The following is a 27666-nucleotide window of genomic DNA, read 5'->3' on the forward strand; positions in this document are numbered from 1 at the left end:
CCCTCAATGTTTCATTTTATGTTAAAAATGCTCCTATTTTGGAGCGTTAATCGTTTGTTAACTAATTATTTTCATCTATAAAATGAGCTTTTTGCCTCAAATTGAAAAGCTATGGGCTAAAATACTCCAAAAAAGAATAGAGACCAAAATGATAATCTTAATAAATGTTGGGAGTTATTTTTAGCATTATACCTGATAACTAAACTCTAACATCTAAACCATATATAAAATGCATGATAACATTAAAATTCTTCTTATAGAATATTTTTCACCACATATATTTAAGATAATAATCTTTAATTAAATATAAATCCTTGAAATTAAATTAGTTGATAGTTCTCGAGTTAAGGGACTTGTTATTCTCCTTAAATATTTTAAGTTTAAACAGTGGTAGGAATATAAGGATTTATTATCAATTGATTTAAAAATCTTTAATCAGATATTACTTGCATTCAACCTAAATTTATAAAATAAAAATCTTTCTGACTAAAAACTTTATAAATGGTTAAGCGCCTTTAATATTTTAATGGCGGGAATTTGTGAAAAATCTATCTTCTCCAGGCTCATAGTGTTCCCAAGTCATTATGAGAAGATGAAAAACACAGCGAGAAGCAAGATGAGACTTCAATAAAATATTGATTTAGCTCACCTCCTTGTTATTTTATTTTATTTTAATTTATTGGCTGACAAACACCAACTTGTTTCCATCTTTAGACCTTCTAAAGGGCAGAGGTTGTTAACTTAGTTATATAAATCGCTCTATCTAGCATCTACAGGCATTTTCTACTTATCATATGGGTAGCTTTGTGCTAGAGTTTAGGGATCATAACTTCCAATATCTCTAAAGCCAGATTCATCTCCATCTTGTAATAATAAGATAAAATCTTTGAGGTATTCAATGGCTTGCAAAACTGGAATCCTCACTTCTTCAATTGAATCAGCTTCGCCATATAACTCCAAAGCCCAAGCAAATCGCACCAAGTTTTCCACATTGATTGAGTGATCCTCTGGATATAATGCACACAATAAGAAACATGTCTTGGTTGTCTTTTTCTTTAAATACTGGTAACTCATCTCAATGCACAGGTAGACACTTGTTTCTTCTTCTTCTTCAATGCTACCAGCTTCTATTAATCTACTATTTTCAAGTTTCTTGCGGGCTAATTCCCATTCTTCACGAGTCTTAGTACCTTTTAAAGCACTTGCTAGAGTTACGATCGCAACAGTTAGACCCTTGCATTCTTCTACAACTTTCTTCACCTCCTCCACAATATCCCTTGAAACTCTTTCATCGACCTGTAGATGCAGCAGTTAATGCTGTTAATCAGTTTTGAGTCTTGTTAGAGCAGTTACAATTAGTTAAGTTCTTGTAATCTTGATTGCTATATAAGGAGTGTATGCGATTAATGAAAGCAGTGAAGAAAGTATTATCATTTTCTAAAATTGTTCTTGTCAAATACGAGAGTGTTGAGCTCTCTCAACATGGTATCATTCGCTACTACGTCCTAGGGTATGCTTTCGCTATTCATATTGCTATGTATCATAGCATCTCATCGACAGCCACATCAATGGAGTTCTCGTCAAGAAACACTAAAGTGTTCACCAACAAAAGGGTGAACATTGTCCTGGATGAAACCAACTTCCTGCTATGGAAGTAACAAATCCTACTCACAGTAAGGAGCCATCGCCTTGAAAGAATGCTTAATGGTACAATGCTGCCACCTCTACAAATAGTGGTTGGTAAAGATGGAGTTGCAGCTGTCAATGAAGAACATGAAGAGTTCTTGGCTCAAGACAGTGCGTTGGCATGGTTGCTCTTAACAATTAGCCCTTATTTACTTCCACAATTCGTTGGTATTGAGACAGCTGCCCAGGTGTGGAACAAAGTCATGCAATTCTTTGCAAATCGCTCTGCCACTGCCGTCATGAGCTTGCATTACAAGCTCCAATCCCTCAAGAAAGGAACAGACAGCATGAGAACTTATCTCACAAGGGTGAAAGAGATTACTGATGCCTTGAGCTCATGTGGAAGTCTTGTATCCATATCTAAGCACGTTGCAAGTATTATCAAAGGCCTCACAAGGGAATATCAACCCTTCATTGTAGTTATAGTTGTCATGCGTGACACGTTGTCTCTTGATAACATATGCACGATGCTTGTTGATGCTGAAACTCAGCTTTAAGGGTTCGACTGCCAACCCGATTCTATACCTGTTAGTGCTAATCTTACACAAGGCAAGGGTAAGGTTGACTCTTATAAGAACCGATAAAAGCAGCAGTCTTGCTCTAATCACTCGTCTTACATGAGTGGGAGATCTCGTGGCAGAGATAGAACACGGCCTAGAGTTCAGTGCCAGCTATGCGGCAAGATTGGTCATCTTGTCAGCCAATGTTGGCACAGATTTGATGAGGATTTTTATGGCATATCAATTGATGATCATATATCTATCCTTGAATCCTCAAAAGTATACTATATTGTAAATGGAAATAATGAAAGTGCTTGTGCTTGTTGTAACCATAGCAGCACGCGTCATGATGATAACAAGAGTGTTGTGAAAGGTCAAGCACATGCGGCGTCTGCTGGCCAAGACCAGTGGGTAATTGACTCCGGTGCAACACACCATGTCACCTCTAATGCAACCTCAATCACTCCTCACTCGGCTTTTAACAACCCTGGTAAGCTGATGGTAGGAAATGGTGACTATCTACCAGTCCATTTAGTTGGTAAAGCTGAACTACATGTTTCTTCTAGAACCTTGGCCTTAAGTAATATTCTACATGCTCCTTCAATAACAAAGATCTTGTTTTCTGTTTCAAAGCTTGCTAGGGATAACAGTGTATTACTAGAATTTCATGCCAAAACTTGTTATGTTCAAGATGAAGCCTCTAAAATAATTTTACTGCAAGGAGAAGAGTACAATGGACTGTACACCTTCAAAGCAAGTGGAACTCAATGCAAAGATGGTTTGGTTGAAGCATAGACTGCTATAGTTTCCCCCACAACCTCAGAAATTTGGCACAGAAGACTAGGACATCCAGCCTTTGATACATTTGCTAAAATTTGTAAACAAATCAATGTAAAAACACTTGATGATGTTAATAAGAATTGCATTGCTTGTCATCTTGGTAAAAGCCACAAGTTGACATTACCTCGCTCGGACAGTGTTTACAACAAACAATTCAAGCTCGTATATTTTGATCTTTGGGGACCTCCACACGTATCATCTAATGGCTTCAGGTTTTATGTCTCATTTGTTGATGCTGCCACACGTTTCACGTGGTTGTATCTGCTAAGAACAAAAGTTGAAGCCTTAACTGCTTTTTGCCTATTTCAGAAGCTGGTTGCTATGTAATTCGGTGGAACAATCAAAGCTTTCCAAACTGATTGGGGAGGCAAGCTTCATCCTCTAACAGATGAGTTAAACAAAGTTGGAGTCATTCATCGTCTCACTTGTCCCCATACGTCCGAGCAGAATGGAGTAGTGGAACGAAAGCATAGACACCTAGTTAAGATGGCTTTAGTATTACTTGCACAAGCCTCCATGACTATTAAATTCTGGTCTTATTCTATTCAAACCACAGTGCACCTTGTTAACAGACTGCCATCAAAGGTGCTTCTAGACAAATCTCCATTTGAGATGCTTCATGGGAAAACACCAGACTATAGCAGACTATGGGTGTTTGGATATAGGTGTTTTCCACATCTAAGAACGTTTCTTCAGCACAAGCTCAAGTTTAGATCCCAATTGTGTACATTCTTAGTATACAGCTTGCAGCACAAAGGATTTCAATGCTTAGCAAGCAATGGGCGTGTTTACACTTCCAAACATGTGATATTTAATGAAAACATATTTCCTTTTGCAGGAAACTCTGCTGGAACTCCTGTAGCAGCTTCAATTGGGCAGACATCTCAGTCACTTAAACTGGTCACTGATGTTGCCAACTTGAAGCCTTCACGACATGATAGTAACATGCTGTCACCACGTACTAGCAGCAACAAACCGACGAGTAATCTACAAAGTACAACTGGCAGTCATGATGTGGTGCGAACTGAGTTTGCTCCTGAAGTTCCTACTGTTGATACTCTTGAAGATCATCAGCATAAAGTACACTCAAAACAAAATGCCCATAGCTCGTCTATAAATAGTGGCACTGACATTGAGGAACAAGATGCACATAGCTCGCCCATTAATGATGGCACTGACATTGAGAAACAAGATGTGCATAGCCCGACCATAAATGAAGACGCTGAAAATGAGGTCGTTCGGGTCAATAATCATTCGATGGGGACTCGGAGAAAGCGTGGGATATTTAAACCCAAAATATACCTAGGAGCTGCAGATGATGTTCCATGTAGTGTACACAAAGCACTTCAGTCACCAGATTTGAAGGCAACAGTTTTTGAAGAGTATAATGCTTTACAACACAATGGTACTTGGGAGTTAGCAAAACTTCCAGAAGGTAGGAAGGTAATAGGCTACAAATGGCTATTCAGGGTTAAGAGAAACCCTGATAGCACCATTCACCATTACAAAGCATAGTTGGTGGCTAAATGTTTCTCCTAGATTCCAGGCCATGATTTCAGGGGTACTTTTAGCCCCGTAGTCAGGTTCAACACGTTGAATGTCATCCTGTCGTTGGCTGTAATGAATAACTGGACCTTAAGGCAGGTTGACGTGAATAATGTCTTCTTGAATGGTGACCTTCAGGAGGTGATCTTCATGCAGCAGCCACCAGGCTTCGAACAAAATGCCCCCTGATGGAAGTAAACAGGTGTGCTGTCTAAAAAAGGCGATGTATGGGTTGAGACAAGCACCAAGAAGTTGGCGTACCAAGCTACAAGATGGCTTGTTGAGCATAGGGTTCAGAGAATCAAGAGCTGATGTATCTCTGTTCATTAAGAAGGAGGGCATGCACTATGTATACCTACTCGTTTATGTTGATGATATCATCATCACTGGTCACTCGAGTGCTAGAGTCGATGAAGTGGTTCGACTACTGAGTGATAAGTTCTCACTAAAGGACTTGGGGTAGCTTTCATACTTTCTGGGAATTGAGGTTAAAAGAACCAATGACTACCTAGTACTGTCACAAAAGAAGTTCATCATGGAACTCCTTGAGAAAGCTAATATGTTGAAAGCCTCTACAGCACCAACACCAATGGTAGCTGCTACCAAGCTACGCTGTGATGATGGGGACCTCATCACCGATGCACATTTTTATCGCAACATTGTTGGAGGACTGCTCTACATGTGCCATACAAGGCCCGACATTGCCTTCTGTGTGAATAAAGTCGCTCAGTTCATGCATGCCCCACGACAATCGCATATGGCTGCAGTTAAACGAATCCTGCGATACTTGGTTGGCACGATGAATTTTGGGTTGGTGTTCACTGCTGCAGGATCGGGTGTGAAGGTGGCTGCCTTTGCAGATGCAGATTGGGGTGGCAACCTTGATGATAGGAGGTATGTTTCTGGACATAGCGTGTTTGTTGGCAATAACCTGGTAGCCTGGAGTTAAAAAAAAGTTTGTGTCGTGATCAACCATGGAGGCTGAGTATAAGAGCGTAGTGGACACTGCTGCAGACGTGGTGTGGATTGGAGCCTTGCTGACTGAGCTTGGTATCTGTCAGAAAGAGGAACCCATCATATGGTGCTACAACACCAGTGCTGTAGCTCTTAGCGCGAATCCTGTGTATCATGCTCACACCAAACACGTTGACCTTGACATACAGTTTGTATGTGAGAAGGTTGCAGCTAAGCTGATGAGGGTCAATTATGTTTCTGCTGCTCATCAGATAGTTGATGGGTTAACTAAGCCTTTAGCTCGAAATGCTTTTGAAGAGTTTCGTGCCAAGCTGTGTGTGAAACTGTGCTGAGAAGAATGAGATGAGAGAAAACAGGGAGAATGTTGAAGTATGATGAAGGAGCACGTTGCATGTTGAGGAAGCATACTGATGTGTTCGTACGTGATTGATCAATGGCCAGCATACACGAGCTGTTAGAGCCACGAGTGCAACAGGTTGCAGCCTCTGTAGATGCATCAATTAATGTTGTTAATCAGTTTTGAGTCTTGTTAGAGCAGTTACAATTAGTTGAGTTCTTGTAATCTTGATAAGATCTTGTAATCTTGATTGTTATATAAGGAGTGTTTGTGATTAATGAAAGCAGTGAAGAAAGTATTATCATTTTCTAAAAATGTTCTTGTCAAATACGAGAGTGTTGAGCTCTCTCAACACCATCTAAAACATCTATTAGAATAATAACTTGAATTTTATAGATTCGCATACTGTCCTGCGACGTGTGGTCAAAATGAGTGTACAACCTTTCCCGTTTTCAACCAATGGAATGCCTATCTTTTTCAAGTTGGCATCGTCATTCCACTCATTCCACAAATCATCAAGGATAATGAGGAATTTTCCGTCTTTTAATCTATTCCATAACTCTGCTGCTTTCTCTTCTTCGGTCTTCTTCTCAAAACTTAAGTCTATGTCATCAGCAATTTTGTTTTGAAATTTTTCATTGTCTGGAGTTTTAGACACCGTGAACATTATAACTGGATTCAATCCATTGACTTCACCGCCCACTTTTTTGACTATGGCGGTTTTACCCACACCTCTCATTCCCCACACTCCGATCATTTTGATCTTATCATCCTTCAATGCTTCCATGATCTTACTGAAAGCAGCAGTTGAAGTTTTGGAAGTCATAATACCCTCAGACGGCAAGAGCTCCAAGCTGGGAAGCTCTGTACGACGGCCTATTCGTTCGAAATGGGAACCTTCCACAAGCTTTCTGTTATCCTTTGTCTTCTTCTCAATCTCCTTAATCAATATCGCCAACTCCAATTTGGACACCAACGAAAACATCTCTTATTTTCTTCAATTTTACTGCCCAAACGTTGTGCATCCTTCAGAGCATTTCCTGCATCAGTCAACCATTCATTTACATAGTCCTCAATTACTTGAGTTTGAATCTGTAGTTTAGCCTCCTTAAAGTCTTCACCTATGTTGCACTGATACGGATACGAGGACGGGGACGGCAATTTCTAAAATTATAAGGTATGGGGACGATAAGGGTACGTCATATAAAATAATTTTAAAATTATAAATAGATGTAAAAAGATTATAATTAAAGTCAAATATCAATACTCAAACCATAATATTAAATTTAGAACAATAAAATCCATAAACAAATCACAATATTAAAATGTCAAATCGATTCAAACCATAATATTAACTCTAGAATAATAAAATCCATAATCAAATATTCATAAATTTAAGGTGGTCTATAACTCTAGAAAGAAAATGGTGTAAAACATTCATATTCATACAAAATTCTTTTTGGGTCAAGTTCCAGTGGTCCATAAATTTCAGGTTGAGGAAAACATTTTTCTCTTTCAATTTTATATTCAACCAAGTATCAACCATCCGATTAAACAAACCATTAAGTTAAAAATATTGACATAACCGTCAAATCAATTTAACAGTATCTTCATCGATCAACCTACACCAATAACTTTTATATATACCAAAAAAAATATCACAATCTGTGCTAATATATTATTATTTTATTTTAATATATAAAATATTATTAATTAAAATAAATTCTAGATGCATATATAAAAATATTATCTCCTATTTGTCCATATATGTAAATTACATATATCTCCACTACACTACATACATAAATAACGTTCATCTCTCAAGGAAAGAGCTCTCACCCAAGCCAAGAACAATTCCGACCATGGCAGAAGAATTTCATGCAGGGATTTGTGGAGAAACATGATGGAATCCAACGAAAACCATGTTTACAGGTTGTAATTCTCCGTTGTATACGACGGGGATTGCTGATATCGGAAGCTTCGGATGGGGCATCGATCTGGCGGAAATCAAGGCGAAGTCTAACATTTCAGATTTTCATCATAAGCCAGATCAGCTGCAGGTGGGTTCCGATCATAATGGCGGCAGCAGTGTTTTGATTTATTCCACCTTACAAATGATGGGTTTCGGCTTTTCATCGTCCACATTGATCATCTGCTTTTGTTTCTGCCCTTTCTCTTTTGTTTATGTCCAGAGATAATTTACCCAAAAATTGCACCGAACGTCGGAGTCCAAAAATCAACCGGGGACGGCAGAGGAAGGGGTTTCAAGTACCCGAAACGTTACCAACGAGCACCGAAACATCCTCGTATCGTTCGGTCATACCCTGTCACCATGGCACGTCCCCGATACGTACCCCGACCGTCTCCGTACCAGGGACGTTTCGAGTACTTGAAACGCCCTTCCTCTGCCGTCCCCCTGCAACATAGGTCTTCACTAACTCGAGTTTGTTCTCGACTTAAATTGTTTTTTTTTCGTTGACAGAAGTCTCGAAAAAGCTTAGTAAAGGGAAATAAGTAGCAAATACGACATTCTATTGGCTTCACCCGATAATCTACCATCATTATTCCCACGACCTTAGAAGCAGCAGTCAGAAAGAACTCTCCGGCCATTGTCATTAATCTGAATTTACATGACAATTATGCTAAGCTTAAGCAAAATGATAGACAATATACACTTATTCAATAACTACTGCTTACTCTAATCCCTTTTATTTATTTATAAAACTAATTATTTGATTATAAAGAAAACGTACGTAACAAGAAATCTACTTCAGCTATAGATCTTTCTCCTAATCAATATTTAATAGAAGAAATGTGATCTTGTAAAGAAAGGATGTGCAGCAGGTCAAGAACCTCTACATTCATCACATCACATATCTCATATTTTTTCATAGTTTTATTTATTTTTTTAAAACAAATTGCACCGTAAACATTTTTAATCATAAATTTGGGTCACAAACAAATGACACTGACCTCATGCGACCCAAATAATTTGAGAGTATCTTTAAAAAAAAGTTGAGAATACCTTGTGGTCGAGGTGTTTTAGGATAATTTGGATTGGATATTCGAATTTTTTTATGATAACCGGATCAGATACGGATCGGATAAAATCCACTTTCAAATTATCTTAAAATCTAAAAAAAAAATCGGGTCTTTAAATTTAGATACAATTAGCCCAATTTATGAGTAACCCACTAACCCATTAAAGCTCTAACTCAAAAAAATAGAGTATTTAATTAGTTATTGTGTGTAGTAATTAAATATATATATATATATATATATATATAATTGTAACCCCCTCAGACCGATGCGTGTAACCTAATCCGATCTGGGTTATCACATTAGGGCCATCGGAGCGACCCTCTATAAAAATCTCGAAAAATTTAAAACTTTTATTAAAACCTGTAATTCATAAAATGATTTATCGGTGTTCAAAAATAAAACATGTTTTCAGACTCGTATATAAAACAAATACAATTACATGCCCCTTAATCACATGTATCATACTCTGCAAGCAATGCCAGAAGAACTCCCTATTGATGTCGATAGCTGCACTGGTATAATTTCATTAACCTGCAATGGTGAGTAATAAAGTGAGCTTCGAAAAGCTCAGTAATACATAACTACTAGATGATGCTACATGACATGCAAATAAATGGAAAGCCATATAATTTCCTTATTGAATCAGAGGTATACCGATTTTCGGGATAATATGGGGTTCCACTAATAGTTCATCAAGTAGAAACCATGAAGATCTTAGGTCATAGGAAGCATTCATAGTATGACATTTTCAGGAGGTTGAATATGATGTCTTGTGTGTTCCAATCAAAACCAGTGAAAAGATATAAATCTTTTAAAACCATAGTTGAACCCATTGTATAAAGAGTTTGTTGGGTTATGGGGCTCAGCGATCACCCTAGGGATTCTATCGTGTATGGGCACGATATCGGTGCGTGACTGCCTAACCTACCGAGGCTCACGTGTGCCTTGCGAAGCCCCTAGGCCCGTCTGCAGCACGCTATAGATGCGGTGCTCTGCAATGCCGTGGTAAACTGTGGGGGGTGCCCCACAAGAATCCACCTTGGCTTGGGGGAACCCGGTGATTACCCACTACAAAGATATGAGGTTAAAATGACCCACCTACTTATCACCAATTGGTTTTAAGAAGGAATGGTGACCATTCGCTTCATAACTTTGTGGTTAAGCGTGCTTGGACTAGGGAAATCCAAGGATGGGTGACACACTGGGAAGTTGTTCAGAAATGAATGATTCGATCCTAACAACTGGTATCAGAGCTTAACATTTTCATATATTTTCAAACAATTGGTAATAATTGATATCATTTTTTTAATAATTGGTATCTTTTTCATTAAACATTTTTTATTAAGGGGGAGTTTTGCCAAAAATAACTTTTCAAATATTTTGTTATATCAAAAAGGGGAGATTTTTGAAATATGTTTCGATATAACAAATTTAAAGGAAAAATATTTTTGGACTTGAATTGAATTTATTCAAAGTTTTAAAAAGGTTTCAAAAATAATTCAAAGTCCATTAAATTCAGATTTGAGAAAAAATGCTAAAGGGTGTCAAAGTGCATCAATACACCCCTGCAGTGCATCCATGCACCCCTACAGTGCATCCATGCACCTGCCACTAGTGCATCGATGCACCATTTAATGCATCCATGCACTCCATTTCGAATGCAATTAGTGCATCGATGCATCCTGTTGTGCATCCATGCACCAAGGCTGCAACGACTAGTTTATTTGAATTTAATGAAGGGGTATCGATGCACCTTGATAGTGCACCGATGCACCATGTTATGGGCAAAATTTTTGAGTATAAAAATCATCCCCAAACGGCTCCAAAACATCCCCAACGGTTATATTCGACATCAAACACATTCCAAGCTATAAATACAAGCTAAGGACACTTGAAGAAGTAAGAGAACAACTATCCAAGCAATCAAACACAAGAGAAGAGTTTTTCAATCTTATTTCATCTTTCTCTTGTAAATATTTTGTTCTTGTGAGCTCAATCTTGTAAACATCTACCTTAGAGAAGTTTTCTTGTTTACTTATTTTATCCTTTTGTAAAGGGGAAAGGTTCTAGCTTATCCCGTGTAAAATCTATGGAAAAGTTCTAGTTTAGCCTGGAAAAACTAGGGAGTTGTAAGGTTATCTCTTTGTCCTCAAAAGAAAGAACAAATTAGTGAATTGGTTGGAAAATACTTGGTGAGGAGCTAAGGTAGTGGACGTAGACTTTGATTTAGAAAGTCGAACCACTCTAAATCGTTATGCAATTTTTTATCTTTCAATCTTCTTACTCCCTAAACTCAAAAATCATTTCGACCCCTCTTTGCAAACCGTTCCGATTGTCGAATCGAGCTTCCAAAAATCCCAACAATTGGCATCATAGCCTAACTCGTTAAGAAGGTTTAACCACCTTGAGACGATCCTCGAAGAAGCTCTACCAATTTTCGACGCAACCGACAAAGAAATGACTTTTTCCTCTGGTGCTTATTATCTTGAAGAAAATCCTATTATGGATTCATAACCGGTCAACAAGCCACCCTTCTTCAATGGAGAAAATTATGCACATTGGAAGAATAAGATGATGTACTTTATTCAATCCTATAATCTAGGAGCTTGGAACTCAATCATGGACGGTTACTCTTCTCCACCCGGCAAGTACAACAATTGGAGTAGAGAAGAGAAGAAAAATTTCCAGCTTAACTCTAAGGCTATACATATTCTATTATGTGCTTTAGGCCCAAATGAATATGGAAGAATCTCATCTTGTTCCAGTGCCAAAGAGATTTGGGATAAGCTCCAAGTCACTCATGAAGGAACCGACGAAGTGAGAGAATCAAAGAAAAGTCTTCTCAACCATAGCTACGAGAACTTCAAGATGAAACCCGATGAAGACATCAAAGCTATGACGGATAGATTTTATGTGATTGTCAATAGTCTCAAGGGATATGGAGAAGTAATACCTAATGAAAAGCTTGTGAGGAAGATGATCTAATCTCTTCCAAATGAGTGGCAATCAAAGAAGACGACCATTATCGAAGCAAGAAACTTAAAGTCCCTCATTCTCGACGAGCTAATTGTTTCCCTTCTCACTCATGAGATGATGGTGAAAGAAGATGAAGAAAGGGAAGAAAAGAAAAACAAGAAGAAGAAAGAGGTAGGCATTGCCTTCAAATCCACCAATGAAAGCTATCAAGATTCAAGTGATGAGGTGAATGAAGACGATGATGAACAAGAAGAAAAGATGGTCAAGCTCTTGAAGGAACTCAAGAGATTCATGATTTTCAAGGAAGTGAAACATGAATCAACCAATAAGAAGAGTCTCCCGATATGTTTTAATTGTTAAAGAAAGGGGCATGTCAAGTATGAATGTCCTCTTTGAAAGAAAAAGGGGAAGAAGGCATTTGTTGCATCTTGGAGTGATGAAGATGATTCCAATGATGAAGATGAAGTAGTCAACCTATGCCTCATGCCACTCAAGAAGAATTCGAGGTATCTTCTAACTCAAATGAATTTAATTCATTTACTTTTGATGAGTTACAAGATGCTTTTAATAGGTTGTATTTGAGATTTGAGACCATGAATTCCAAATATACGAAATTAATTTCAAAACTCAAAATTAAAGATAATTTGATTTTGAAAGCAAAAGTTGATTTTGAAAGCAAAATGAATTTTTGAAAAAAAATTTAGAGCTTTCAACAATCAAAATAAATGATTTAGAAAAAAAATTTTGAGTTAGGAGTTAAGCTTGAAGGCTTAACAAAAGAAAAACAATTGATTTCTAAAAATAACCTATTATGTTTAAAAATGGCAAAATGCTCACATTGTCATTTTTATGGTCATTTGGAACATACTTGTCCTTTAAAGAAAGGAAAACATTTTAAAATTAGACAAGTATGGGTTCCTAAGGGAACAAGGGGCATTGAAACTAACGTCCAAGGATCCAAATCAATTTGGATACCAAAATCGAAATGAATGTCTCTTGTAGGTGTGTAGGAGCAATGGTGATGAAGATGATGATATTCAAGATGCTCTAAGCCACACATGAAAAGGAATGGTTAACCTCTAAGCTTAATGTTTTAATTTTAGTTATTTGGTTGCTCATAGGATTTATGCATGCATGAGTTTTGATTTTAAATGATTATGCATTGTTTTTAATCTCATGTATGTTTAAAAAAATGATTATGATGAACATTTTAAATTTTTAATGATTTTTTATTTTTAGTTCACCATAATAAAATTTTGGTCAAAATTGGTTTTAATGCAAATGATATCTCTCTAACAATTTATATAAATTTTTCAAAAACTTTGATTTTACAAATTTTAATTTTTTTTACCTAAATTTAAATGTTTATGCATGTGATTTAAATGAAAATGATATATCTCTAACAATTGATATCAAAATTTTCAAATGCATAACATTTTTGGAAAACTTTATGCATATGTACTTAATTTCAATAATTAATATTGCATAAAGTATTTTATACTTGGATATATTGAATTTCATGTACTACTTAAAGCTTAATTTTGTTTGGAATGCATTTATTGAGGGGGAGCTTTGATTTTCCAAATGATTTTTAAAATTTCAAAATTACTACTTACTCTCCAAAGTTATTTTGAACTTCAAAGATTGAATTATTTTTGATATAACAAAAAGAGGGAGAAGTTTTGGTTTGAAAAATTGAATTTCTTAATGAAAAAGGGGGAGCTTAACATTTTTCATATATTTTCAAACAATTGGTAACAATTGATATCATTTTGTTAACAATTGGTATCTTTTTCATTAATCATTTTATTATGGGGGAGTTTTGCCAAAAACAATTTTTCAAATATTTTGTTATATCAAAAAGGGGGAGATTGTTGAATTATATTTCGATATAACAAATTTAAAGGCAAAATTTTTTTGGACTTGAATTGAATTTATTCAAAGTTTTAAAAAGGTTTCAAAAATAATTCAAAGTCCATTAAATTCGGATTTGAGCAAAAATGTTAAAGGGTGTCAAAGTGCATCCATGCACCCCTGCAGTGCATCCATGCACCTGCCATTAGTGCATCGATGTACCATGTAGTGCATCCATGCACTCCATTTCGAATGCAATTAGTGCATCTATGCATCCTGCTGTGCATCGATGCATCCTGTTTTGCATCCATGCACCAAGGCTACAACGGCTAGTAACGACTAGTTTATTTGAATTTAATGAAGGGGTATCAATGCACCTTAATAGTGCACCGATGCACCATGTTATGGGCATCCTTTTATAGTTGAAAAATCATCCCCAAATGGCTCTAAAACATCCCCAACGGTTATATACGACATAAAACACATTCCAAGCTATAAATACAAGCTAATGACACTTGAAGAAGTAAGAGAACAACTATCCAAGCAATCAAACACAAGAGAAGAGTTTTTCAATCTTATTTCATCTTTCTCTTGTAAATATTTTGTTCTTGTGAGCTCAATCTTGTAAACACCTACCTTAGAGAGGTTTTCTTGTTTACTTATTTTATCCTTTTGTAAAGGGAAAATGTTCTAGCTTATCCCGTATAAAAGCTAGGGAAAGGTTCTAGTTTAGACCGGGAAAACTAGGGAGTTGTAAGGTTATCTCTTTGTCCTCAAAAGAAAGAACAAATTAGTGAATTTGTTGGAAAATCCTTGGTGAGGAGCTAAGGTAGTAGATGTAGACTTTGGTTTAGAAAGTCGAACCACTCTAAATCGATGTACAATTTTCTATCTTTCAAACTCCTTACTCCCTAAACTCAAAAACTGTTCCGACCCCTCTTTGCAAACCGTTCCGGTTGTCGAATCGATCTTCCGAAAATCCCAACAGAGTTAACCTAAGGGAATATCTTAGGGCGTGAGAGCATAACCAAGAAGTTTTAGGGCCACGAGGCCTACCTAAGAACATATTTTAGGGCCACAAGGCCTACCCGAGAATGATCTCAGGGCTGCATAGCCTACCTAAAAGTCACATTAGGTCCATAAAAATTTTTCAGCTAGATCAGAGCTGTACTTTATAAATCAGTATCTCAAAAATACAATTGCACCATGACATAATTTCCATAAATCCATAATCATTGTAATCATATACCAATATGTAAACCAATAATCAGATAGCAGTCATAATACATAAACCATAACCATTAAATCGGTACATCAATAAAACATTAACCATAGATTTTAGTGTACCACATGTTAAAACAAATAAAACAATTAAGTAATATATAGGGAACACACTAGAGAATCCAAGTATTTTTAAAAAGCATTTCGTAGTTATCAGTATGAATACATGAAACTTGTGCAATTTGATCGAATTCCAGGAACAAGGTCCTATTGAAGAGAATCGATTACTAACCGATCTAATCAGACACTTAAGGTTGATACTTTAGAATCCCACTATGTTTTCATGTGCACCAGGAAAGTGTTTAGGAATGATCAGAGTGATTTGAGCTAATAAAGGAGAAACGAAGATTCAAGACATTTGCAATCCATGTTGATCGATCGGTCTATCGAACAATTCAAACTGAACAACTCTCAGAACTAATGTATGTCGACCCGTCAATTTGTTGCATTTCCAGGGTATTCAGTTTTTAATACTAAAAATTCTTGTCCATAAATCATCTTCGTAATCATTGCTGAATAGATCTTCCTACGGTCTTTATTTCATTTCCACGTTTCAACGATATCAGGAAATACAAACGTACTTGATTCATGGTTCATGACCCATAAGGACAATTCATCATGTAAGTTCAACAGTGTTTCCAGACTCATCCAATCACTTATTTAATCCTCAGTCATTGAGGTAACTTAGTTCATTTAGAAATCATGTATATCCCGGTTACTTCAGAGTTTTCCCAGAGTAATTCAGATGTTTCTAAATTTCAGATACATATTGTACTTCCTTTCAGTTTAATTTAGTCATATAATAAAGCCATTCTGGTATTCGTGGTTGATTTGTTTCACAAATATCCACTTCTTAGTACCGAATGTGCTCTAGAGTTTAGCTGAGCTAAGTACTTCCAGAATTATCATCGATCCAAACTTGAGAAGACGAACACATATTCAAGTGATTCTATGCCATTCAGGTATTGACATAGCATTAGGGTTGATCTACTAACTTAAATTGTGTTCCATTACTTTTAAGGGGTAGTACAACACCTATGTTTATTTGAATTCCTTAATTAATCCAAGACATTTGACCCATCCTGGGTGTTAATTTTGTAAATATGTTTAAAAGAGTGCTATTTTTGTAAACATTTTTGAAAGGGTGTTATTTTTTTAAATATTTTTAAAAAGGTACTATTTTTATAAATATTTTTAAAAGGGTGCCTATACATAATTAATTTCTCTTAGGTGCTATTTTTTGTAAAAGTTGACTGTTGATTGTGAGCACCGTTGACTAGAACTTTGACCGGTGTTGACTGGCTAGTAAACGACCGTTGACTTTTTCTAGGTATACCTATTTTGATATTTTTTGACGTCCCAAATTTGTTTCTGAAGTCCGTTTTGCCAAATTCGAACCCAAAGGCCTCCAAATCGTCAGTCAAACTCGTTGACTTTAACTTTGACCAAAAATTCAAATTTTCGAAAAGTCATATTTTATGTTTTTTAACGTCCTGATTTCGATTTCGTAATCCGTTTGGTCAAATTCAGACTCGAAAGCCTCCAAATTGATAGTCAACCCCAAAAAATGTATATGTACTTAAGAGTTTTAGCTTTGAATGATTAAGTAAGACTTGAGACTAATAAATTATTAATGTTTGAAGGTACAAGAGACTCTCCTGATCGCTCAACAGCTAGACCCAGCTCCTCTAGATCAGTTAAACCGCGTGTGCCAGTATTCACTCGTATGACCCGTAAATCTTATGATTTCATAGATTAATTATGTTACCCATTAGTAATATAGTGTTATTATGATTTAGGTTCGAAAACTGTAGTAGAGCGTGGCGAGGCCAGTACTCACTAGATCTATTGTTTGAACCTATTATCGAGGTGTGTTCCCTATTTATTATTGAACTGTTTTATTTGTTTTAACATGTGGTACACTGAATTCTATGGTTACTGTTTTATTGATGCATTGATTTATTGTGATGGTTTATGGATTATGACTGCTATCTGATTTTTGGGTTGAACTGGTATATGATTACCATATTTATGGATTTATGGAATTTATATCACGGTGCAAATTGTATTTGTTTTTAGATATGAATTTATAAAGTACAACTCTGATCAAGCTGGAAAGTTTTACGGACCTAATGTGACTCTTAGGTAGGCTCTGCGGCCATGAGATCATTCTCGGGTAGGCCCTGCGGCCCTAAGATGTGTTCTTAGGTAGGCCTCGTGGCCCCGAAATCTATCTTGGGTAGGCTTTCAGGCCCTAAGATGTTCCCTTAGGGTAACTCTTTTATGGGATTTACTGCAATATGATTTTATGAGATTTACTAGACTATGACTTGTTTAGTGTACCTATCATAATTTTATAGTAATGTTGGAACACACTGAGACTATCTCACTTTTTCATAAATGTTTTCCGCTTTCAGATACTATTGGTTAGGTACCCCTGATCGAGCACTTGGAGGATCAACATATCTCTTGAAGTATATCTGATTGTAATGTTTTTATCTTTCAAGTTGACTCTATTTTGGTAACATGGGCCTTATTTTAAAGTATTGGATTTTATAATGAATACTCTTTTGCTATTTATATTCGGTTTATCGTAATTTGGATTTTTTTAAGACATGTTTTAAATTAATTTGTTACTTTTTAATTTTATATTTATGAGTTGGGTTTTTATAGTATAATTTATTATAATTTCATAAATGTTATTTATAATGTGATTTTACATTGATTGAATAACAGTTTCGGAAAATGTCTTTAAGAATCATGAATGTGATCCACTAGACTTAGTTGAAACGTATAGGCTGGGTCTAGGTGATGACATTTAATTGGTATCAGAGCTTTTGGTTTTTAAACCTCGGACTGTGTATGAGTTCAAATTGAAAATACGGTTTTGAAATATTTTACAAAATAAGTTACTAAGGCCATGTCACTAAGATTTTACGATTTAACTGTGTTCGAGACTCCAGGTGCTTATCTAACTCTAAGTTTTATCTTCTGTAGTAAACTCGAGATCCAACAAAATGAGTACTAGAAGTGGACATCGAACTAGCCGTGGACGAGGTCGAGTGGCTAGATTTGCAGACCCGTTCGATGAGATTCGAGTAGATCCCCCACCTCCGATAGGTGATCATGCTCCTACGACCCCGACGAATTTGCCTCCTACTGCTGGTATTGGCATGACTACATCGATCATAGGAGCTACCGATATTGAGACTGATTCTACCAGAGTTGCACTTGATGAGAATTTTGGTAGACAATTTATGCAGTTGATACAAGGAATGGTCAGAGCTGTTGGTGTTGTATCCGATGTGCCTATTTCCCAGACTCTTATTACCAATGGAGTTAGAACTTTTAGGGGACAGATTGGTGGAGTTCCTACTGAAGAAGAAGATTGGCTCAAGGATATTGAAAGATGCATGGATCAGTTAGGTTTGGACCCAACTAAGAGATATTTGGGTGCAGTAGCAATGTTAGATGGCAATACACACACTTGGTGGGAGTCAATGGTCAGTAGTGTTTCGACCGATTGTTTGACGTGGGATTTCTTTAAGGAGTGCTTTAGGAGCCGTTTCCTGGGAGAACATTATTTAGTTCAGAGATGACAGCAGTTTTAGGACCTGGTTCAGGGTGACATGATTGTTTCAGAGTATGAGATAGAGTTCTTGAAATTGCTAAAGCATGGAATCAGTCTGGTGTCTACCGAGAGAGATCTATGCCGTAAATTTTCCCTCGAACTCAGAAACGAGCTACGTAGGCAGGTTCTTACCCACCAAGATGAGATTTTTGATGTGCTGGTGGGCAGAGCTAAGGATGTTGAGGAGATGGAGGCCTTAGCTTCTGGTAGAGAGTGTGTTGATCAAGAACGATCTAAGAAATCTTTTGGCCCTACTGAATCATCTGCACAGTTCGGTAACAAGACTCGTACTTCGGCCCCTCAGAGGAGCAATACACACTTCAGGCCTGCAGCATCTTCACCTTCAGCTATTAGTAGAGCTGGTTCTTCGGTTCCGTTTCAAGTGCCTCCTTGTGACTTTTGTGGTAAACGACATACATGAGAGTTTTATAAGAAGACCGGAGCATGTTTTCATTGTGGATCTAGTGGTAATTTTCGGAGGGATTGTCCTCAGCTATATTCGTCTAAGCAGACCGCTACACAGACTCTTGTGCGTTCTCATACTACAGTATAGACCCCAATTAGAGATCATAGTCAATGAAAGGCTCGACGATCAGCGTCCAGAACAGACAATAGAGCCCGACCTCAGCAGAATAGAGGGCCAAGAGTTTCTGAGGCTAGACAGCCAGCATTGGTTTACGCCACTAGACGTCGGGATGACAAAGATGAGCCTGAGGTTATTGCAGGTACATTTACTATTTATTTTATCCCATACTTTGGATTATTGGACAATGGCTCCACCCACTCCTACGTATCGAGTTTAGTATCTCGAAACCTTCAGATTCTGATTGAGAACACTGATAATACTGTTACGGTTACGAGACCAGTATGATATGCAGTATTAGTGAATAAAGTATTTCGGCGTTGTCCTTTGGAGGTTCAGGTAGAAATTTTTCTCGCTGATCTTATGGAGCTTCCTTTAGAAGAGTTCGATCTAATTCTTGGGATGGATTTGTTGAATAAACACAAGATAAACTCTGAAGACTTCAGATGGTCGGACTGTTGTGTTAATTGGTGAATGACATGGTTATCTCTCCAATATAGTTTCAGCTATGGAAATTGATCGTATGATAAGGAATGGATATGAGACTTTTATTACCTGTATTTTGATCACTAAAGGTTCTTTGTCCACGATTGAGGAGATTCGTACAGTTAGCGAGTTTCTTGATGTCCTTCCGGAAGAGTTGCCTGGGTTACCTCCTGATAGAGAGGTAGAGTTCCAGATTGAGACTTATCCAGGATCTGCACCTATTTCTTTGGCACCTTATCGTATGGCACCAAAGGAACTTTAGTAGTTGAAGGTCCAATTGCAAGAATTATTCGATCGAGGATTTATTCGGCATAGTACCTCACCCTGGGGAGCTCCAGTTCTGTTCGTGAAAAAGAAGGATGGGTCGCTAAGGCTATATATTGACTATCAGAAGTTGAACAGGATGACGATCAAGCATAAGTACCCACTACCGACGATTGATGACTTATTTAATCAATTGCGATGAGCTACAGTATTCTCTAAGATTGATCTTTGTTCGGGGTATTATTAATTGAAAGTTAAAGGGTCCGATGATGCAAAAACGGCCATTCGCACTAGATATGGTCATTAAGAATTCTTAGTAATGCCTTTTGCGTTGACGAACGCTCCCGCATCTTTCGTGGATTTGATGAATCGTGTGTTCTGGCCATATTTGGATCAATTTGTGATTGTCTTTATTGATGATATTCTAGTCTATTCTCGGACGGGAGCAAAGCATGACGAGTATTTGAAGATCATTCTGCGAACCTTGAGAGAGCATCGTCTATATGCCAAATTAAGCAAGTGTGAGTTTTGGCTTCAAGAAGTGTCGTTTTTGGGGCATATTATTTATGCGTGAGGTATTCAGGTTGATCCAAGCAAGATCGAAGCTATTGTGAATTGGAAACGTCCTAAGAACGTCTCTGAGATCTGTAATTTCTTGGGATTAGCTGGATATTATCGACCTTTTGTGGAGGGCTTCTCGATCATTGATGCTCCTTTAACAAAGCTGTTAAGAAAGAACATGTCGTTTAACTGGGGCGAGGAATAACAGGAGAGCTTTGAGAAATTAAAGGTGGTTTTGACTCAAGCACCAGTGTTGATTCAACCAGAGTCCGAGAAGGATTTTACAGTGTATAGTGATGCTTCACACTCAGGACTTGGTTGTGTTCTAATGCAGGAGGGTAAAATAGTGGCTTACGCGTCCCGTCAACTGCGACCGCATGAGTGTAATTATCCAACCCATGATTTGGAATTACCAGCAGTGATTTGTGCCTTGAAGATTTGGAGATAATATCTTTATGGAGAGAAGTGTTACATTTTCACTGATCATAAGAGCTTAAAGTATCTTCTGGCCCAGAATGAGCTTAATTTGAGACAACGACGCTGGCTAGAGCTTCTAAAGGATTATGATTGCGTGATTGATTATCACCCTGGTAAAGCTAACATTGTAGCAGATTCTTTGAGTCGAAATGTGGTATCGGAGTTGAGGTGTTTAATGGTCAGGATGAATTTATATGACGATGGCACTTTGTTAGTAGAATTACAAGTTAAGCCGACTTTGGTTGATGAAATTAAAGCTAAGCAGCCCCTTGATAGCTCCTTGCTATCCATCTTTGAGCAAGTAGAGCAGGGGGCAAGCTCAGATTACGCCCTTGATCAGAATGAAGTTTTATTCTTTAAGGGTCGATAATGTGTGTCTGATGATGCTGAGTTAAGGCAGATTATTCTTAATGAGGCTCACAGTAGTCCATATACTATGTACCCCGGTGGAGATAAGATGTACCGAAATTTGAGAGAGAGGTATCATTGGGTCGGCATGAAGAATGACATCTCGAATTTTGTGGCTAATTGTTTGACTTGTCAACAAGTTAAGGCAAAACATCAACATCAATCAGGTTTGTTACAGCCTATCAAGATTCCTGAATGGAAATGGGAGCGTATTACTATGGATTTTGTTATTGGCTTACCTATGACTCCTTCGAAAAAAGATTCAGTTTGGGTGATTATTGATAGACTTACAAGTCAGCTCACTTCATTCCTGTACGGGTAAATTATACTTTGGACAAGCTGGCGAGATTGTATATTTTGGAGATTGTCAAATTGCATGGTGTTCCATTGTCTATTATTTCTGATTGAGATCCTAGATTTACTTCGAGAAATTAGAAGGTGCTACGTACGGCTTTGGGTATGAGATTTGATTATAGTACATCATTCCACCCACAAACTGATGGTCAATCTGAGAGAGTGATTCAGATTTTGGAGGATATGTTGCGGGGTTGCGTAATTGATTTACGTGGTAGCTGGGAGAACTTTTTGTCGTTGGCTGAATTTGCTTATAATAACAGTTACTAGACCAGCATTCGTATGGCACCCTACGAAGCACTCTATGGGGATAGATGTCGTACTCCGATCTGTTGGACTAAGTTGCGTGATCGGAAGACTTTGGGACCTGAGTTCGTGAGCGAGACGAAGGACACAGTCAAACTGATTCGTGACCGTCTGAAAGAGGAATTTGATAGACAAAAGTCTTATGCATATCAAAGGAGGAAAGATATTCAATTTGAGGTTGGAGATCAAGTCTTTTTATAGGTATCCCCATGGAAGAAAGTACTGAGATTTGGGCGTAAGGGTAAATTAAGTCCAAGATTTATTGGATCATTTCGTATCATGAAGAGGGTAGGACCTGTTGCATATCAGCTTGAGTTGCCTCCCCAACTCAGTCGTATTCATGATGTCTTTCATGTATCAATGTTGAGGCGATACCGTCCAGATCCAGGTTACATCATTCAGGTTGAGGAGGTAGAGCTGAGACCTGATTTGTCATATGAGGAAAAACCCATTCAGATCTTAGAAAGATATGAGCGAGTTCTTCGAAATAGGCGTATCCCAATGGTCAAAGTTCAATGGAGTAACCGAGACCCCTCTGAAGCTACTTGGGAGACATTGGAGTCAATGGAGGCTCAGTTTCCTCAACTATTTTTATAAGGTAAATTTCGAGGACGAATTTTCTTGTAAAGGGGGAGAATTGTAACAACCCAGAAAAAATATTTATATTGGTGAAATTTGGTGACTAAATTAAAAAATTCAAAACTTGTAGGTTATTTTAAAAGTTGAAGGAAATTCAGGGACCAAGCCCTAAATTCCTCCAAGAAATATCGGTAAGTTTGGTTATAAACGTGTTTTCTGATTGAAATCAGAAAACACAAAAGCATTTTCTTAAACTTTCCCTCCTCTCGCACCTCTACTTTCAAGCCTGATTCTGACGCCTTCCGACCTCCGATCGTCAAATTAAAACCACCATCATGTTCGTATTCGATCCGTGAACAAAACCCATTAAATCAATTGTAGCGAAACATTATCAAACATCGTGAATTTCGGTTTAAAGTCTCGACATTTTTTTAACACCACCGCCGGGAAAATCTTAAATTCATCACCGATCATTGCTCAGTTTCCGACACCTCCCGCACCATCGTGTTCCTTGTGCCATTCCGAGTTCGCCGGTGTCCTCCTTGTCTCTGTTGGCGGCGACTCGTGAGGGAGATGAAGCGATCAAATTTTTGGATTTATTGAAATCGAGTTCTCCACCATTCAAAAATTTGAACCGAGCTTGGTAAGTGTATTGAAATTGCTTAAAAGAATTTTAGGAATTTTTTTCAGGAAGTTTTGGAGACCGGAGGAGGCCTCATGCGCCCCCACGCGCCGCCCTTGTCCATGAGGGAGCTGCGAAATGAAGGTTGGGCCTTGTTTGACCGGCTTGACCAATTTAAACCGGTCTGAACCAGTCTGACCGGTCCGAACCTGTTTGACCCGACCCGACCCGTTGGCCCGACCCGGGTGCTAGTTTTGTAAATATTTTTTAAAAGGGTGCTATTTTTGTAAACATTTTTAAAAGGGTGCTATTTTTGTAAATATTTTTAAAAGGGTGTTATTTTTGTAAATATTTTTAAAAGGGTGCATAATACGTAATTAATTTCTATTAGGTGCTATTTTTGTACATATTTTTAAAAGGGTGCCTAATACGTAATTAATTTTTGTTAGGGTGTTATTTTTGTAAAAGTTAACTGTTGATTGTGAGCATCGTTGACCAGAACTTTGACCGGCGTTGATCGGCTATTAAACGACTGTTGACTTTTTTCGGGAATACTTATTTTGACTTTTTTTGACGTCTTGAATTCGTTTCTGAAACCTGTTTCGCCAAATTCGAACCCGAAGGCCTCCAAATCGTTAGTCAAATCAGTTGACTTTGACTTTGACCAAAAAATCAAATTTTCAAAAAGTCATATTTTATGTTTTTCGACGTCCTGATTCCGATTCCGCAATCTGTTTGGTCAAATTCAGACTCGAAAGCCTCCAAATTGATAGTCAAACGCAAAAAATGAATATGTACTTAAGAGTTTTAGCTTTGAATGATTAAGTAAGACTTGGGACTGATAAATTATTAATGGTTGAAGGAACAAGAGACTCTCATGATCACTCGACAACTAGACCCAGCTCCTCTAGATCAGTTAAACCGCGTGTGACAATATTCACTCGTATGACCCGTAAATCTTATGATTTCATAGATTAATTATGTTACCCACTAGTAATATAGTGTTATCATGATTTAAGTTCAAAAACTGTAGCAGAGCGTGGCGACGCCAGTACTCACTAGATCTACTGTTTGAACCTATTATCGAGGTGTGTTCCATATTTATTACTGAACTGTTTTATTTGTTTTAACATGTGGTACACTGAATTCTATGGTTACTGTTTTATTAATGCACCGATTTATTATGATGTTTATGGATTATGACTGCTATCTGATTTTTGGGTTGAACTGGTATATGATTACCATATTTATGGATTTATAGAATTTATGTCATAGTGCAAATTGTATTTTTTTAGATATGAATTTATAAAGTACACTTCTGATCAAGCTAGAAAGTTTTACGGACCTAATGTGACTCTTTGGTAGGCTCTGCGGCCCTGAGATCATTCTCGGGTAGGCCCTGCAGCCCTAAGATGTGTTCTTAGGTAGGCCTTGTGGCCCCGAAATCTATCTTGGGTAGGCTTTCAGGCCTTAAGATGTTCCCTTAGGGTAACTCTTTTATGGGATTTACTGCAGTATGATTGTATGAGATTTACTGGACTATGACTTGTTTAGTGTACCTATCATAATTTTATAGTAATGTTAGGACACACTGAGCCTAGCTCACTTTTTCATAAATGTTTTCCCCTTTTAGATACGGTTGGTTAGATACCCCTGATCGAGCACTTGGAGGATCAACATATCTCTTGAAGTATATATAATTGTAATGTTTTTATCTTTCAAGTTGACTCTATTTTGGTAACATGGGCCTTATTTTAAAGTATTGGATTTTATAATGATTACTTTTTTGCTATTTATATTCGGTTTATCGTAATTTGGATTTTTTAAGACATGTTTTAATTTAATTTGTTACTTTTTAATTTTATATTTATGAGTTGGGTTTTTATAGTATAATTTATTATAATTTCATAAATGTCATTTATAATGTGATTTTACATTGATTGAATAACGATTTCGGAAAATGTCTTTAAGAATCATGAATGTGATCCACTAGACTTAGTCGAAACACATAGGTTGAGTCTAGGGGGTTACAATTATAATTTAGAGATTATAGGTTTAATCACGTCCCCAGATAATCTCTAAACTTTAAATTATCCCTTATCAAACTTCTAGTATCTTGTACAAGCCATCTTGGGTTTAGAAATTGGTTATCCAAATTTCCTAAGCAAAACTAGTATTTTCTATACACATCAGTAGTTTCATCATATCAATATGTCTTTACAAACTTCTTATCCAACTTCCATGGTCAATTATTGCCTTTTTACAATATAAGGGTATTTTCGTAATTTTACCTAATCGAAGTATTCTCATAATTTATCATCCAAGTACCTTTAATGGGATAAATTATAATTTACATATCCATGGCTAATTCCTTTATCACTTAATCCGAGAACTTGTAATTTAATTCCAATTGTCCTCTAATTTCTTATATTAGTCATCTGAGCCATATTCAGTTATCTACTTTTTACCGCATTCGTTTCAAGTGTAGGAATTAATTCATTATCCAAATAAAACCAAACATTTTCATTCATGCATTTACCAATACCAACATGTTCCATAAAGCATAAAAAGGTATTAAAGTATTACCTCAATTTATGTGCTATATTGATTGACAATTTAAACTTCATTCGAAAGCCATCGATCTTGAAATCAATTTTCAATATTTTCCTCACAATTCAAGCCATCAAAATTACTAACTCGTATACAAATAATTTTCCTCGCCATAAAGAGAGCTTATTAGAATTAAATAATAATTTGGAAACTCAATTTGCATAACTAAAAACTTGAAGACCAATAGTATTTAATTACTAACATCATGAACTAAATTGATCTTATTTAAACCATTATGCCATAATCATAATAATACGGAAGCTAAAAGACAAGGTTATGTTTTTACCAAACTTGGATGACTAACCTAGTAGTTTTGCCCTTCTCATTTTATCACAATTTCCCAATTCCACGTGTTGGACCATTTCTTATTTCTTTGCTTGGGTTGTTTCTATTTTGCTTGGTTGCATGTCACCATGGTTGAGAAGTTTTGAAATAAAACACTACGGAACTATAGATTGAGCTTCTTACTCTGTCTTCATCATTTTCCACCTTGTCTCTGAGTCTCATTTCAAGCATTTCTCTCCCCATCCAATCAACAGAACTAGACGAGCTTTTGAAACCATTAACAGACCTGGAACTACCCACTCCTCCAATTCCTAGGCTTGCAGATGCCATAATTCAGCCAGGTAAACTTTGTAGAAACTAGTATTGGCTATCCACTAAACACTCCATAGTGCAGCTGCTCATCCCATCCAAGCACCTATCTTCATTTCTCAAAGAACTTAAAGAGGTCAACCTATAGTTGAGGTTCTTTAGAACCTGGAACTTCCACTTGATGAAACCATCGAAGTTGCTTAGCGATTTCAGAAGCCAGCTTTGGCTTTCTCATGTCTGATGGAGTTAAGGTACATGCATGTATAAAAGATTGTACCATCCCATTTCCAAATAAATCAAGCAACTTGGCACCAAATCCTGCAACCGAGAGGTATTTGATTGCCTGCAAGTCACGTTTCCGATTGATGACATAATCTGTTTTAGGTCCATAAAATCTAACTATTATAGAGACATTTTCTTCCTTCACAGAAACCTTCAGCAAGAGATTCGTGATGCCGCCTAATACAGTTTCGACGGAGAAGCAGGACTCGTTCAACTCAGTCCATTTCGGAAACAAATCCTTGCACAACACGATGACGTGAGTGGCCATGAGGGGAAAGGAAAGAGCGATTGAGAGCAAGAGAGCATTGGAGTTTTTTTCTTTTTATTTCTTCCTTCGCCCTCTTGCCATTTTTTTCTCTGTACAGGAAGAAGATATCGAGAAGGCAAGGAGTAGTTGATAGATTTCCCTCTCTTGTGGTCTCCATTTTTCATATTATAAAATTAATAATAATAAACAAATTCACATCACTCTTTGCTTGGATTCATTTGTTCCTTTATTAATGGGTTGGTTTCTTTCTCGTTTTTCCTCTTCTACGTGTCTCTTTTTCCCTTATATAATTAACACAACAAAGCTACACGTATATGATACAAAGTCTTCAACTTCATTTGGTTGCTTTCTTTGTCAGACTCCAAAACTTTTGTCTTCATGTTTAAGTTTGTATAATAATTTTCTTCGGAATGTCATTATCCTTATTTTATTCTTATTTCACCCAACAATTGTCCACATTCTACCTAATTCATTATCCTCCATTGTTTAATAAAATAATAGTCTAATAAAACAATTATTTTCCAATCAACTTCATAGTTAATCTAGAAGAAACATAACCCTAAATGGTGGTGTTACAATAATATAGTAGAAGTATCGAATATATA

General features: G+C 37.0%; 2 protein-coding genes across 2 annotated transcripts; both read right to left on the minus strand.

Annotated features, from left to right (window-relative positions):
* Positions 1-6253: 6253 nt before the first annotated feature.
* On the minus strand, positions 6254-6868 carry LOC120126208 (disease resistance protein At4g27190-like). The gene has a single exon (XM_039144464.1). The coding sequence runs from the start codon at positions 6866-6868 to the stop codon at positions 6254-6256; it is 615 nt and encodes a 204-aa protein (XP_039000395.1).
* Positions 6869-19182: 12314 nt separating this feature from the next.
* On the minus strand, positions 19183-27061 carry LOC120126209 (probable ethanolamine kinase). The gene is made up of 3 exons (XM_039144465.1): positions 26677-27061; positions 26386-26513; positions 19183-19209 (listed from the first exon to the last, which is right to left on the minus strand). The coding sequence occupies exons 1-3, from the start codon at positions 27059-27061 to the stop codon at positions 19183-19185; spliced, it is 540 nt and encodes a 179-aa protein (XP_039000396.1).
* Positions 27062-27666: the final 605 nt, after the last annotated feature.

Source organism: Hibiscus syriacus, unplaced genomic scaffold (genome assembly GCF_006381635.1).
Source record: "Hibiscus syriacus cultivar Baekdansim isolate YM2019G1 unplaced genomic scaffold, ASM638163v2 tig00110450_pilon, whole genome shotgun sequence".
Classification (NCBI taxonomy): domain Eukaryota; kingdom Viridiplantae; phylum Streptophyta; class Magnoliopsida; order Malvales; family Malvaceae; genus Hibiscus; species Hibiscus syriacus.

What these genes read in the sequence shown, in the direction of transcription:
- LOC120126208 (XM_039144464.1), bottom strand. Translation starts at nt 6,868, where the DNA reads ATGTTTTCGTTGGTGTCCAAATTGGAGTTGGCGATATTGATTAAGGAG.
- LOC120126209 (XM_039144465.1), bottom strand. Translation starts at nt 27,061, where the DNA reads ATGGCCACTCACGTCATCGTGTTGTGCAAGGATTTGTTTCCGAAATGG. An exon ending in TCATCAAGTGGAAGTTCCAG is followed by an intron (nt 26,514 to 26,676) that starts GTTCTAAAGAAC and finishes CTGCAAGCCTAG; the next exon opens with GAATTGGAGGAGTGGGTAGT. An exon ending in TGGAAAATGATGAAGACAGA is followed by an intron (nt 19,210 to 26,385) that starts GTAAGAAGCTCA and finishes TCTATACTGTAG; the next exon opens with TATGAGAACGCACAAGAGTC.